This window comes from Crocodylus siamensis, chromosome 4 (genome assembly GCF_052110815.1).
Source record: "Crocodylus siamensis isolate JL-2025a chromosome 4, ASM5211081v1, whole genome shotgun sequence".
In the NCBI taxonomy this organism is placed as follows: domain Eukaryota; kingdom Metazoa; phylum Chordata; order Crocodylia; family Crocodylidae; genus Crocodylus; species Crocodylus siamensis.
This window is the reverse complement of record NC_143398.1, coordinates 97,235,955-97,251,829: the sequence shown is the minus strand read 5'-3', so window position 1 is coordinate 97,251,829 and position 15,875 is coordinate 97,235,955. Positions and strand designations below refer to the sequence as shown.

The 15,875-nt window shown below is 47.6% G+C and overlaps 2 protein-coding genes across 2 annotated transcripts in view; one reads left to right on the top strand and one right to left on the bottom strand.

Annotated features, from left to right (window-relative positions):
- The window catches only part of RAC2 (Rac family small GTPase 2), a 161,016-nt gene that overhangs the window by 12,969 nt on the left and 132,172 nt on the right, over positions 1–15,875 (bottom strand). The window lies entirely within an intron of this gene.
- The window catches only part of CYTH4 (cytohesin 4), a 43,676-nt gene that overhangs the window by 9,722 nt on the left and 18,079 nt on the right, over positions 1–15,875 (top strand). Inside the window, exon 2 of the mRNA XM_090043077.1 lies at positions 12,925–13,136. Within this exon, the coding sequence (XP_089899203.1) occupies positions 13,121–13,136 (16 nt within the window). The 5' untranslated portion in view covers positions 12,925–13,120. The remainder of the gene's footprint in view (positions 1–12,924; positions 13,137–15,875) is intronic.

The following is a 15,875-nucleotide window of genomic DNA, read 5'->3' as shown; positions in this document are numbered from 1 at the left end:
CATCTGTATGACTCATGGGAAGTGGGATTAGTGCAGAACCCAATAGACATGCATGGGGGCACATAGTGGAAGAGGCAGGTTGACATGTAAGGTTTCCCCTGCCTGAATCTAAGGGAAGGGAGAAAACAAAGTGACCTCATTGCTCCTCTCTCCTGTCATCTCAGACTTCATCCCAACCCACCTGTTGCCCCTGTCCTGCTCTTGCTTGCTTAGTATCCCCTTTGCCATCCCTGTACACCCCAAGCCCAGGTACAAAATCCTATTAGGAGAATATGCTGGGAGGGAATATAGGGATGAATGAGAAGGGGAATCCCAGACATCCTAGACATGCAGTGGGGTTGGCAAAGAGTAACTTTTTGAAGGGCTGGGGTGGGGGCAGTATCTCTCGTCACTGCAGCTTCCTAGGGAAGAATACAGCAGCACAATGTGAACTATGAAATTATGTGGCACTACTGCTTGTCCCTGGGACACGCCTGTGCATGTAAGCACTGGACTGTGGCACATTGCCCTGGGTGGGGTAAGGGAGGCTGGGGCCAGCACATGGGGCCTGATGGCCTCCGGGGACTGCAGCCGTGGCAGTCCAGCAGCATGGGGCAGTCCAGCAGCATGCAAATCAGCAGTGCAGGGAATGCCTGCATGTGTGGTGTGCCGTGCGTGCAATGCACATCGCCAGCGGGGAACCCTTGCACATGTGGTGAATGCAGTATGCGTCGCTGCAGATGGGTCGGCAGCACCGCATACCGCATGTTCATGCTCATCTGGACATGCCCAGGAGGGTGGAGAGAGCAGAAACTCTCTTTTCTCTGCATGGGAAGAAAGTTATATGTGCCTAGTGCCTTAATGTGGTTTCGTCATGAAGAGGAATGCAGCCTTCTCCCACCTCACACCAATGGCTGTAGGAGTGAGGGAGGTGGAAGAAGGGAAGTTTTCCTGACTGCATGTGCAGGACCTGTGCGCAAGGTCAGCCCAATGCAATGGAGCCCCAGCTCTATTCCCCTTTTGTGTCTTACTTCCCTGTTGCCTTGGCTCTCCACTTGGCTTCCTGCCCCTCTTTCTTCCTTGACGTCTCCTCCTTCTCTTGATCTCAGTGGTCTGTAAGCTGCAGACACAGTCATTTCCAAAGTCAAAATTGAAATGAGAGGTAAGGTCACTAGGGAGTGACTAATGAGTGAAGAGGGTGTCTGACTGCATTGTTCAGTAATCACTGTGAGATCAGGCGGTTAACACTCTGAGATCAGGCGGTTAACAGTAATCACTCTGAGATCAGGCGGGACCTGCTTAGTTCTGGGTCTCAGATCCAGCTGCAACTGTGCAACAAAACAACGGATTCCTTCAGATCCCGTCCCAGCCTCCTGTCTTCGAAGCCAAGCCACTTGGAGGTGCAGTTTCCAGTATCCTTTCCCAGCCAAACAAAACAGTGCACAATGGGTATTCACGTGACACAGAATTTCAGCCTGTTGGTTATAAGCAAATAAATTTGTTACTTGTGTTCCAGTAGTTTCTCAGGTGCCTGAGATACTATTGCTACTGGAGTCAGGAGGTGATAAACCCTTTTGTTGTATATCCTTGGGCTTTTCTGTCTTAATCTGCAGTGATTGGCCCGCCTGAGACCTTCTCGAACAATATGGCTGACACAGTGCCCTTCTCGTCCTCCTTTAGGATCGTAGAGAAGTTTTTACCTGTTTACCTCGTTGGTAGAAGGCAGGGCAGAGTTGCACCTTATAGACTAACTAATTCAGCATCTGATGAAGTGAGCTGTTGCTTCCAAAAACTTGTTCAGCTCTGAACTGATTACTCGATAAGGTGCAACCCCACCTGGCCTTCTGCCTGACTTCAGATTAACATGGCTAAATACTTCCCTCTCCTTCTCTCATAAAGGTTCACCTGGAGTGACAGGCTCCCTAAGCTACAGGCAGCCTCTTACAATGATCACCAGTCCACACTCCCTCATTTTCTTGAAGCAATGGCATTTCCCAGGGCCCTGAATTTTTTGTCTGTTTGGCTTTATCACTCTCTCTGTACTTCTCCAGATCTGCAGCAACTCTGACATCTGTTTCTAACAGTATGGGTATTAGGGCTGCCAGCTATGTTTCAGTCTATTCTCGGAGGTTTCATCATATGACATCATGACATTAATTATGGTGTGCAGACCTTACATCAGGAAGGCAAAGGCACATTACTACTACATTTTAGAAATCCATGGGAGTACTGTATAAATCGGATTCAACATTTAATATTTATTTCAATGAATGCCCTATCATTTATCTCCCAAGTGACTCTCAGCTGCCTCCTGGAGATTTATATCTAATTCCTGGAGATTCCAGGGCAAACCTGGAGGTTTGGCAACCCTAATGGGTATTCTTATTCTCAGCAAGTGCTTCATGCATGTCATTCTGTTGTTTAACAATGTTAAATACAGATTAGGGTCTGGCTCCACAATCTTTTTCAGTATTGTACTTTACTGGTCTGACACTTTTTCTACTTATTAGTCTGGAGAAAAGGGGGACTAGAGTTTGAATGTCTAGACATGAATTTCAATGCAAACTGCTTCAAATCTTACAGGTGGTCCCTTTAAGATTTCTCTGACAGGTATATTATATCTAGCAAAAACAGAATTGAGGTGTCCAATTACCTGGTTATGTGTTGTATGGTCTAGTAAGGCTAGCTCAGGAAAGTGAGGAGAATGGAGAAGTGAATAATATTTTATAGTCAGTTAAAAAAAATAATAAACCTGTGCTTATTTTAATCTGCAGGGAAATGTAGGGGAGATATTATTTTTTGTGCCATTAATGTGGGTTTTTCTGCTTGATTTGCCCTGTTATTTTGGGTATAGGCAGAAAGGCTTGACAACTACCCTCATGTTGCTGTTTACCTGAAATCAATATGAAATATCTTTTAGCTTTTTTAATGCCTAAAGGATCTCATGTACTCTTTATCATTTGTTTTCCTCTAATAACTTAAGGAACACCATCTTGGTGACTTTGAACAGCATCCCATGCAGAGCTTAGCACTCTTCCTTGAATTAGTAATAAGAGCTGGGAACATTCATAGATTTCATAGACATTAGGGCTGGAAGGGACCTCGGGAGATCATCGAGTCCAGCCCCCTGCCCAAAGGGCAGGAAGTCAGCTGGGGTCATAGGATCCCAGCAAGAGAAGCATCCAATTTACTCTTGAAGGTGTTCAGTGTAGGTGCTTGAACCACCTCCGCTGGCAGACTGTTGTAGACCTTGGGGGCTCGGACAGTAAAGAAATTCTTCCTTATGTCCAGCCTGAAATGGTCTTGCAGGAGTTTGTGACCGTTCGACCTCGTCATCCCTTGGGGCGCTCTGGTGAACAGATGTTCCCCCAGATCCTGGTGGTCACCCCTGATAAACTTATAGGTGGCCATCAGATCACCCCTGAGCCTGCGCTTTTCCAGGCTAAAGAGTCCCGTGGCTGTCAGCCTGTCATCGTAAGATCTGTTTTCCTGACCTCTGATCATGCGCGTGGCTCTCCTCTGGACTCTCTCAAGCTTCTCCACATCCTTTTTGAATTGTGGAGCCCAAAACTGGACGCAGTACTCCAGCTGCGGCCTCACCAAGGCCGAGTACAAGGGGAGAATGACGTCCCGGGATTTGCTCGAGAAGCATCTATGGATGCACGCCAGCATTTTGGTTGCTTTACTAGCCGCAGCATCGCATTGCAGGCTCATGTTCATCTTGTGGTCAATGATGACCCCCAAGTCTTTTTCTTCTGTAGTGCTAACCAACGTAGCACTGCCGAGCCTATAAGGGTGCTGCAGGTTTTTCCTCCCAAGGTGGAGAACCTTGCATTTTTCAGTGTTAAACACCATGAGGTTCTCGTCTGCCCATTTGCTGAGCTTGTCCAGGTCAGCCTGGATCACCCGCCTATCTTCTGGCGTGGATGCTTTGCCCCAAAGTTTGGTGTCATCGGCGAACTTGGCCAGTCCACTCCTAACTCCAATGTCCACATCATTAATGAAGATGTTGAACAGTATGGGTCCCAGGACAGAGCCTTGAGGGACCCCACTGGTTACAGGGCACCATGATGATTGACTGCCATCAATCACAACCCTCTGGGTCCGACCACGAAGCCAATTTCCCAGCCAGCGGATCGTGGTGGACCCAAGGCCACAACTGGGCAGTTTGGCCAAGAGGTGATCATGGGATACCAGATCAAAAGCTTTTTTGAAGTCAAGATATATGACATCAATCTCTTCTCCCTTGTCCAGGTGATAGGTCACCTGGTCATAGAAGGAAATGAGATTGGTCAAACAAGACCTACCCGCAACAAACCCATGCTGGCTACCCCTTAGGATGTTAGCCTGGGCCAGTCCCTCAAGGATGGCCTCCTTAATAAACTTTTCTAAGATCTTCCCCAGGATAGAAGTCAGGCTAATGGGCCTGTAGTTAGCCGGATCCACTCTCCTCCCTTTCTTGAAGATCGGCACCACATTGGCCTTCTTCCAGTCTTCGGGCACTACACCAGAGCGCCAGGAGTTTTCAAAAACCCGTGCCAGGGGCTGGGCTATGACGCTCGCCAGCTCCTTGAGTACCCTGGGGTGCAGGTTGTCAGGGCCAGCTGACTTGAAGGTATCCAGCTTCTCAAGGTGTTCCTTCACGAGGTCAGCATTGATGGAGGGTAGGGGATCCCCCTCACCCAGATCTCCCTGTCCCATAGCAGGCATGGGCATCCCGTGTGACTGATGAAAGACTGATGCAAAGTACCTATTTAATAGGTTGGCTTTTTCCTGGGTGTCAGTTGTCAGTTGCCCCATCTGGTTTAGCAGGGGTCCAACATTGCCCTTGCTTTTCCTCTGGCTCCCCACATACCTGAAAAAGGACTTTTTGTTGTCCTTGATGCCTGAAGCTAGTTGGAGTTCAGTTGCAGCCTTGGCTTTCCTGGTTTGCTCCCTGCAGGACCGGACCAGCGCGGAGTAATCCTCCTTGGAGGTGAATCCCATCCTCCATCCTTTGTAGGCTTTCCTTTTTAGCCACAGTAGGTCCGCTAGGTCTCTGGAGAGCCAGGGGGGCTGCTGTGCCTTCTTGCTGCCTTTCCTCCGTGTTGGAATAGATTTAGCTTGTGCACTGAGGATCGCTTCCTTGAGAAGCAACCACTCTTCTTGAACTCCCATCTCCCTGGGGTCATGGTCCCTGAGGGCCTGACCGACTAGCCTCTTGAGCTTGTCAAAGTCGGCTTTTCTGAAGTCAAGGACTTCTGTGTTGCTGACTGACTTGCCAGCTTTACGGCGGATGGTGAAGGTGATCAGCTCGTGGTCGCTGTCACCCAACTTCCCATCGATCACTAGGTCGCCGATTAGGTCATCCCCCATAGCCAGTACCAGGTCAAGCAGTGCTTTGCCTCTTGTTGGCCCATAGACCTCTTGGGTCAGGTAGAGGTCATCCACGCACGAGAGAAAGCTTTGCGCCCGCTCAGATTTAGCTGAGTGATCTTCCCACGAGATGTCCGGGTAATTGAAGTCACCCATGACAACCAAGGTCCTGGAGCAAGTGGCCTCAGTCAGTTCCCGGGCAAACTCCTGGTCAAGCTCGGGACTTTGAGTGGGAGGTCTGTAGTAGACTCCCTCCGTTGTGTCCCCTGTGCCGAATTCCCCACGAATTTTTACCCAGAGGGTCTCTAGCTGTCCATGCCGGTCGCCAACATCAGCTTGCAGGGACATGTAGCTTTCCTTCACATAGAGAGCTACCCCCCCGCCCCTTTTGTCAACACGATCCCTCCTGTACAGGGCAATGCCCTCTATACCCGTGGTCCAGTCATGGGTGGAGTCCCACCAGGTCTCCGTTATCCCAATGACATCATATTTCTTTTCACTGAGCAGGAGGACAAGCTCGTCCTGCTTGTTGCCCAGGCTCCTGGCATTAGTGTACAGGCAGGCAAGTGTGCCCTTGGGGGCTCTTGCCTTGCCCACAGATTGTGCCAGGGCTGGGGCATGGGTGAGCTCCCTTAAGTGCCCCCTTAAGTGCCTTGGTCCGCTGGCTTTGCAAGGGCCGTTCAGCGGGCCAGCAGGGGCAGTAGTCCCCCCATCCCCCAGCGGGATGCTGTCATGCAAACATGCTGTCTCAGCAAACATTTCCTAATAGACTTAGTCACTTCCTGCGGGTTCTCCTCCTGAGCTGTTCTTCTGTCAATCACAGTCCACATTTCCTTTATGACTGGCAGAGGTTTTTGTTTTTTTTTTTAATGAGATTGATACTGCAATCCATCACTTCGGACATTGTTCCACAGCTGCTTTTTTTCTCTCAGTCAAAACGTCATCTGTGTAGATCTTAGTACTTTGTATGCCAGGAAAATGTTGCAAGTTCTGCTGAAATTCTTTGCATGTTGAACATAACCCGCATGGCAGTATGTGGAAAGTGTCTCAACAAAGGGTCTACTGAATATACACAAATGTGTACTTCTTTTTCTAAGTGCAGCTCCATAGCCTTGCGGATGCATCCAGTATAGATAAGTATTTGGCACCATCCATCTCTCCCAGAAGTTCTCTTCTTTTAGGTAGTGGAGAACATACCTTTCTTACATGCTTGTGTTATAATTTATATCCATATAGAAGGGAAAGGGTGATTAGTGAGCAGGAGTGCAAAGGGGCCAGGAGTGCATAGCTCCCCCTGCCCTCCAACACACACACACTTTATTTTTTTTTACCATATTTACTTAATTATTTGATGTCTATACCTAGGCAAAACCAAAGACTAAAAAATGTTCTTACTCCATTGGTTCTTTTAATCACTGTATAATTCCTGGAGCAAAAACCTATCAGCTTTTCATAGCCTCTTTCTTTGAGTGAAAACAAATTGCTCAGAACATGGGGCTCTATTCTGTTTTTTGTTGAGAGCTTCCTTATTCCCTGGGGAAAAAGTCTTCAGACTCTGTTTTAAGTGTTTATCCCTCTTCACCTCCAATGAGTATAGCCTTTTGATGAGACCAAGGACTTGACACACTTTAACCCAATAATGAGTACTCTCTTCCACAATACTTTTCCAATTTATTATTTACTCATACATCTAGTTCCCACAATCCTTGAGTGGGAATAAACTCTCCACGGTAAGCTTTGAGTGGTATCTGTTTATCTCCTACTATCTGTGCCTTTTTTTAGAATTGCTAACGGTGTTTCTCACAACTCCTTGACTTGTGAATCAGTGTCCAATTTAAAGGTAATAAGTGCCTTGTTTGCTTTCAGGTTTGTAGTTCCTGCATCTTGTGCTGCAGCCCTGTCTACCACTCTTGTGAGAAATTCATGTGAGCTAGAGGGGACACTCCCTTTGTCCATGCTGCATGGTCTTTGCTGGCCTAACAAATTCTTGAAAAGGGCTGTAACCTGTTGCTAATTTTTTCCATCTCCTCCCATTTGCTGAGCATTGCTGTGACTTGAGCAAGTTGCTGCAGCATGTTCAGTTCCTCATGCTGCTGTTCATTCTGGTCTCTGACTTTTGAGTTCCCTGTGGTTTTCTGCTTCAGATCTCTTTTTTGTGGTATTTTGGATTCTCCATTATATTGCACAGTCCACGCTCTGCACTCCTCATTCAGGACAAGGTGATTTCCATTCCTGGCAGCCTTAAGTTGTTGAGGAGTTTGTGACCCCTTGCGGAGCTATTCCCAAAGACACAGAGTCGCTGTCAATCTCAAAATTTATTCAGCATGCTGGGCACTCTGAGTGAACTCAGAGGCCCCGAATAAAACTGTTAGAGGCGATTTATAGTTTACAGACAAGATGCGCGCGCAGGTGGGAATTTTCCACTGTGAATATCAGGTCAGTGTGGGAAAACTCTTAATCATTTCAAAACTGGTTTTTGGCTACATGTTTGTTTAGAAATGGTAACTAATAGAGAGGAAACTTACTTCAGACTTCAAAGTAAATAGGATTCGGTCATTGCAGAGTCTTATCAGGCTGTCCTTGGAGGCTGAGTCCGCTGTAGAAGTTTAACTGCTACACTATTCTTTACGATCTTGTTAGTAAAATTTCTACAAAGCACTTTGCCAGGGGTTCATTGTGGGCCTTCCAGAAATCCCTTTCTGATTTTTTTTTTTTTGTTCGAGATCCCAATGTAGTTATCTCTGCAAAAACTGCAACAACGTTGGCTTCAGATTACCCCACTATAGTTTCACATTCCTGTTATCTTCTCTGATAAAAGTCACATTGTTAGTATGTTTCTTTTTTACTTGGAGTACAGTAATCCTCAATTTTCTGCACTACAGTTTCATAGTTAGGTCTCCGCCTGAATTAACTGAAAACTATTAAACATATCAAGGAGCATTGCCAAAAATAAGTCTTCCCGTTTACAGTCATCCACTGCTTCAGGGGCAGAGTGAAGTGCTGTTTGAACTTCCTCCAAGGGCCTTCCACATTTCCAAAGACTATCAGCTCTTTTGGACCAATAGTATATATATTATCAACGTATTTTTCCCTTTTGGTGCCATGTGGTGTTCAGGCATCACTCTGAGACAGAGCAGGTTGTGGCATCTGCTTTGTTTGTGGTCTCAGCTGCAGCTGCCTTATTAAAAATGGGCTCCTACACCCCCTGCCCAAACTTCCTATCTTGGATGCCAAACCACATAAGGACACAATTTCCAGTGCCACACTGGAACTAGATGTCTGTACTAGATGTCTAGCTGCCTAATAAAGACACCACATGGTTCCACAAAACAGATGATCTATCTTAGAGCTTAAGCCTGAAATAATAGAACATACATAGAATTTCTCCTCTTGTAGGTAGGGGTCAATGTTCCTTTTTACATATTTTTGTTAAATTTTATGTCCATATAACCTGCTGTTGTGGTTCAGTGGTAAAACCCTTATCTGTTGTGCAGGAGACCTGGGTTTGGTTTCCCAGATGTGCGTATAACTACAGTCATTGAGGTTCCAGATTTGGTTTGGCCTTTGGATACCGTCTAGAGGGAGATGGAAAATCTAGAAAGCCTCCACTTCTCCATACTCCTTCCTAGGTGCATGCATCAAAGGTCCTGATGACGTCTCATGCATACACCATGATTTAGAAGGATTGATGGTTGTTTACCATTGCTATGCCCATATAGAAAGGAAGTGGTAATTAATGAGTACACCTGCTCTTTTGGGTTGGGTCAGGGGCCAGGAGTACATAGCAGAAGGCACTGTAGAGCCAGAGTGAGGTGTATTGGCCAAAAAGGCTGTGCGGAATTTCACCATCAGTTTCGTTTTGACACTGTTTCCACCTGTTTCAAGGTAGAAACAGCAAAATCAAAATGAAACAGATATGGATGAAACAGCCTTGAAATGAAATGAGGCAAGTCGAAACGTTTCACCGTTTCAATGCTGTTTTGACATTTTGCCCATAGGCTATAATGGGGAAGGTCAAAACAGCCTATAACTTTGTCATTTCTGGCCAGGTTTGGATAAAACTTGCAGAAATGGTAGCTTCTTCTGAGGGCATAAAGAGTTCCAGGTTTCAAGAAGATAGGTGTAGGGGGATCAGAGAAACCACCCCAAAATCATGAGAGCCAAACTTGTGTCGTGTGTGTGTGTTAAGCCACAGAAGGGTCCAAACTACAGGAATGCTAGCCCCTGCTGAGGCCACAAAGCCTGCCATGTTTCAAGGAGACAAGTGCAGGGGTTCAGAGAAACTGCACCACTAAATCCTGAAAGCAAAACTCATGTCATGTGTATGTGTTAAGCCACAGCAGCATCAAAAGTGCAGGCTTGCTAGCCCCTGCTGAGGCCACAAAGCCTGCCAAGTTTCAAGGAGATAGGTGCAGGGGTTTGGGGGAAACTGCACCTCAAGTTGCAGACAAGCAAAACTTGTGACAGGTGACACTGTGTGTGTTAAGGTGCAGCAGGGAGACAGCTGCAGGGATGGTATCCCCTGCTGCGGCCACAACATCTGCCAGGTCTCAAGGAGATTGGTGCAGGGATTCTGGGTTCTGGGGCCCTGCACCCCTAGCTGCTGACAGGCAAAACTCGTGTCATGGGTGCTTGTGCAACTGTGTCTGTTTTGGGGGATGGGAAAGGGGAAACTGCTGCGGGCCTGGCTGCTAGGCCCTGCTAAGGCCATGAAGCCTGCCAACTGTCAAGGAGATTGGTGCAGGGGGGTTCCAGGGCCCTGCACCCCTAGCTGCTGACAGGCAAAACTTGTGACATGGGTGGTTGTGCAACTGACTCAGTCTGTCTTGGGGCCATTGATTGTCTGTATTGATTATTTCCTCTCCATAGTCTGTGGTTTTGTTAGGTTAATCCACACTCGTTAACTCGTTATGTAGTAGCTAAGTACTGTGTATTGAGTTGGTCCCTGAGTGAATCATGATTAACTGGTAACTGGTAACGCAGTAGCTTAGCAGCCAGGCCTGCAGTAGTCCCTCCCCCATCCTCCAGTGTTCCAAGACAGACACAGGTATACAAGCACCCATGCCACGAGTTTTGCTTGTCCACAGCCTGAGGTGCAGTTTTTCCCAAACCCCTACATTTATCTCAGGGGCAGGCAATTATCTTGGGCAGAGGGCCACTTACTGAGTTTGGCAAGCCATCAAGGGCTGCATGACAGACAGCTCAGGGCAGATTAATATTAATTTTCTAAATTTTTTAGGTGTCCTGCAGGCTAGATAGAATGGCCTGGTGGGCTGCATTTGGCCCCTGGGCCACATTTTGCCCACCTCTGACTTATCTCTTTGAAACATGGCATGCTTTGCGGCCTGTGCAGGGGCCACCACCCCTGCAGTTTTCAGCCTGCTGCACCTTAACACACAGAGGGTCATTTATTTCATAAGTTTTGTCTGTCAGCAGCTTGAGGTGCACTTTCCCCCAAGCCCCTGAACCTATCATCTTGAAAGCTGGCAGGATTTGTGGCCTCACCAGGGGCTACCATCCCTGCAGTTTTGACCCCACTGTGGCTTAACACATACATGTGACATGAGCTTTGCTTTCAAGAATTTGGGGTGCAGTTTCTCCCAAACCCCTGCACCAATCTTCTTGAAACTTAGTAGGCTGTGTGGTCTCAGCAGAGGCTAGCAAGCCTGCAGTTTTGACCCCACTGTGTCTTAACTCATACACGTGACACAAGTTTTACTTTCATGATTTTGGGGTGGAGTTTCTCTGAACTCCATGTACCTATCATCTTGAAACTTGGCATACATTATGCCTTCAGGAGGGGCTATTATTCTTGCAAGTTTCATCCAAATCTGGCCAGAAATGACAAAGTTATAGCCTGCTTTGACCTTCCCCATTATATCCTATGGACAAAATGTCGAAACAGGGTCAAAATGGCAAAACTTTTCAATGGAACGAAATGGAACAGCCATTTTGACTCAAAATAAAAGTCAAAACAAAACACTGTTCTGTTAAAACACTGGTTGAAATGAAACGTTTCTGTTTCACACAGCCCTATTGGCCAGTATATCAAGACTGGAATAGCGATGGGTGCTACATGCCACAATTGAAATGCATCGGGTGGGGTATCCAGTCCTGGGGTGGCGTGGCATGGTGTCCTGAATGTGAGTAATGAGTTCTTCAGTGGAGCTGTGTTGGGATCATGGTGCTGGAACAGTAAGCTGTACACCAGGACAAAGACAGCGAGTGAGATACAGGATTGGAGAGTCAGAGATTCAATCAGTATAAATGAGATCTGTCAACAGAGCTCTCCATATGACTGGAGTGATGGAGAAATCAGGAGGTCAAGACTGATCAGTGCATTGCTTGAGCTATATGGGTCCCCTGCAGGGTTGTCCTGTTGGACCTCCTCTCACCTGAGGGACCTATAAATGGTAGCTTACACTGAACAACTTTTTTTCTCCCCCCTCCAAAAGGAAATTTGTAGCCATCTTCCTTTCAAAGACAACCTTGACTATGGAATCCGAGGGAGGAAGACTGGTTCCTGATTCATCGTAAAGATCACAAGCTATTCACAGCCTTCCCTCAGGCCACCTGGCTGTGGTCTTCAGGACGCCCATCACTCACAATCATAGAGTGTTTGATTCTTGGCAAGATGCCAGGCCAGTGTTAGGGTTAGGGGTGGTGGTTATACCATCCTGGCTGTCACGTTGAAGGCATTGGGAGGCCAAACTGGAACGGCCCAGAATGATACAGAGCAGGGTGGGGCTGCATTAGCAAAGCAGTGGGAGTCTCGCCAGGCCCATGCCCACTGGGCACAGAAAAGTGGCACACTCTCAACATTTTCAGTTGTAATTTGGATGAGGGGAAAGCTCTGTGCCCAGATAGCCATACTCCTCATGTGCTAGATTTTTTTTAGTCTGTGCTGATTCTTTGCCCTGCTGATTGGAAAAGGGGATCTCAAGGTGTGCATGCCAACTGCTGAGCTTTCTGTGTGGACATGAAGGCTCCTCCCTCAGAAGGTATGAGGGCTGTCACGTACAAAAGACCACGGACATAGCAACCAAGAGTGATTAGCTTAAGGGGAAGTGAGCAGCCTTCCGGGGCTGGAGGGAGAGGAAGAGAGTTAAGTGACAGACACACTGACTGCTCTGCCGGCTAAAGCCCTCTATTTTTCATCAGAGCAGACATAGCTCGGGCCAGGTCAGTGCCAGCTCCCTCCATACTGGGACAACTCTAGGCTTGATCCACTCCTTCCTGATGAGGCTAGTCAGAAGAGGACCCATTTGAGATGGGAGTAAAGGATTCAGGTCATGTCATTTCATTGGCAGCAGAAACCTACCGGAGGCCTGCACAAATATTGGAATATTCATCCACTCTCTACCTATTGCTGAGCTACTTTGAGTTATGGTGGGGGGAAGTCTTTCTCCATCATAAAACCACACCCTAAAGCAGCTGTTTTATGCTTCCCTGTCCCTAGAGCAGGCTGGATGAAACCAGAGCACAGTTACCCCCAGCAATGAGCTGAGGAAGTGGCAATGAAAAGACACACGGGGTTTCTCTTGTGGGTTTTTATGTAAGAAGTAACCGGAGTCTGTATGCTTCTAACAGTCGGAGCTCGCCATTTCCATCACCCATATAAACTTGTGGGGAGGAACCAGAGGGTGGAGCCGCAACTCCTCCAGCTGACACAATTTTAGACTCTGGGGTGAAGTCACATTAATTCTGCCAGACGCCTGAAAGAGCAGCGGGGAAAGAGGAACTCGCAGTCGCACAAAGAGCATTTGCCTCTGAGAGTCATTTCAGCATGGATTGTACCATCGGTAAGTCTTTCCTTAAAGAGATTTGGCCACATCTTCCCCATGCCTTGTTGATCAAAGTGCTGCTCGTCCTGTAAATGCTGTCAGGTCAGGTTGACTCAATTAGGGCTAGCAGCTGCTATGGGGATGGGACGGGTGAACATAGACAAGAGGTTTCTTAGAAGCTCTGCAAAGGGCTTGTAGTTTTGTGGACGATGTGCTATAGGGAGAGGTGTCTTCTCTGTCGAGCTATTGGCTTCCCCCCTAACTCCAGGCAGTTCCTCCCTGATGTCAACCAGTGTCACCCTACCGACTTGAATTGGAGCTGGGTCAGACCTGTGTTCAGAGGCTGACCCTCACCCGAGGTAGGTGGCAAAAAGGTAGAGGGCAGTTTTCCTGGCCCAAGCTGGGATATCAGGAGTACGTGGCACTTGGGATGGCGGTCAAGATGTGACTGCATACAATGGTTTCCTCTGATGTAGCCTCAGTGTGACAGGAATAGAGGTGCAGAAAGAACAGAGTGCAAATTCCGTAAAAAAGTCCTCCTGCACCAGGCAGGGCTGATTCACCCTTGTACTGCACCCAGCATATTCATTTCTACCAGGATCAAATCAGTGGACAGTGGGTGTAAATTACCAGTGTCTTCATGTGGTGCAAATCTGCACCCGCTGTGCATTGCAAGTAACTACCTGGGGCACAGTAATAATAAATCAGCCCCCCAGAGAGGAGGGTTGTTAGCACCTGATGAAGTAGTCTGTTGCTGACAAATGCTTGTGCTTCTTCGAACCAGTCACTCTCTAGGGCAGTGGTTCTGAACCTTTTTAGATTCAAGGACCCCTCAGAAAATGCCAGCTTGGAGCTTTCACTTGTTTTTTAACTACAGAAAAATAATAGAGCAATTCTTCTGTTGCAAAGAACTCAGGAAAACCACAGTAGGTCAAAATGTCTGTGACACTACGGATTCCTGTTTAAAAATCTCTCCGCTCATTCTGTGAATCATGTGAAGGTTTTTGCACACCTAACAGTCCTAATATTACATGGCACTGCAGGGCACCCTTAAAAGTATATTGCAGTGCTCTGGTTGAGAATCACCAACCTGAAGCGTCACCCTGCCCTGCCTCTACCTGACTTCAGGATAGCACAGCTAAATACCTCTCCACCTGTCCTCACCCCCACCCCAAGAGAAGAAGAAAGGTTGATTGGCCTGAATCTCTCGCTTTCCTTGCAGCAGTTGTTTTAGCGGGGTATAGAGAGGCAGAAGTAGGTGTGAGGAGATTAGCCACAAACCCAGGGGCTGAGAAAGATCAAAACTCTTTGATTTCCTGGTTTGCTGGGTGCTGTGCAGCAGGCCTGGGATCTGGTAGACAAAGGTGCTCTGGAGGCAATCCCAAAAGGCAGATATTGGGTGTGACCCATTCTGAGAAAGGACATGAGGTTTCAAGGGAGAGGATACACTTGCTCCAGGGGGAAAAAACAAAGGATCTTAACACAAGGACACAGCTGCCATCTGTCTCTGATATCACCTCACAGCCACATAGATGGCATAGCTAAGGCCATGAATGAAGAGTGGGAGCTGAAAACTCTCTGGTCGCCAGGTCAAATCCTGCACCAAGGGGCCAGTTTTTCTAGAAGTTCTCTCAAGCTGTTGCAAGAGAGGCTGGCCACTGAGCACTTTGCAGTCTCTGGCCACTTCCTTTAGCTGTCTAAAGGGGAGTAGAGTTCTTAGGAAAATCAGGCCCTTAGTGCCTGAAAGGAAGTGTCGCAACCAGTTCATAGAGTAGTAAAACCAGGGCAGGGAGAGCCCTCACCTCCCTGTGCAAAGCAGGGACATATTTTTTTCAGGTTAGTTGCTCAAGGAAAGCGTGGGTCTCCAAATGCATTGCCTGCCATGTAAGGGAGGCTGTCCTACTTTTGCGAATAGACCAAATGAGTTATTTTTGCCATTTGAGATTTGTTCTGGAGTGGTGCCCCAGTATCCTGTGATGTTAGGCGCTGTACAAACACAGAACAAGATGATGGGCCAGTTGCAAAAGACCTACTTTGAAGCAGTGCAAAATGCCTAGCTACCCATAGGACCACAGCTGGCCAGCACCACTTCAAAAGCCGGCCTTGCTCTCTGTGTCAGAGGCATTGTCTAGGGATCAAGAGATGACATTGATTTGGTGGCTCATTCAGTGATAAAAGCTTGCTGACGCATATGTTTTTGGAGAAATTGTTCTGCCACCAGTGGGCCTCAGCTTCCATCAGAGTCTATGGCTGGGTGGAAAGGTAGACACGTTCACCTGTGCTGTGGACTTACACCGGGTGTGCTGCTATAGAAGAGAACTCTGTGCAGATGGGGACATTGGCTCTATTAGGTGAGGGAGAGTGAGCTTCTACACTGGAGCAGAGGGGAATGGGTGGGCTAGGTTCAAAACGCTAGCAAGGCTTGGAGTAGTGTCCATGCCAGAGTAAGGGGCTCAGCGCTCTGCTGCTGTTTCATGCTGACTCACAGCTCAGCCTGGACCCAAAGTCAAACGCAGACCTCAGTATTGTGGGTTCTGGTTCACCTTCAGTATTGCTGGCACAGTTTTGCACCCATTACTAAACAAGGGAGGAAACTGCAGAGGCGATTGTTTGTGCTTACAGCTGCACCCATTTGGATGTTTGGCCTCTGTGTGCATACACTGCAGTCCTATCTAAGTAACTCGACACCACAACTCCATCAGTAAAAAGCTCTGGGAGAGAACCCCAGGGTAACTTCCCCACTGCATTTCTAGGTTT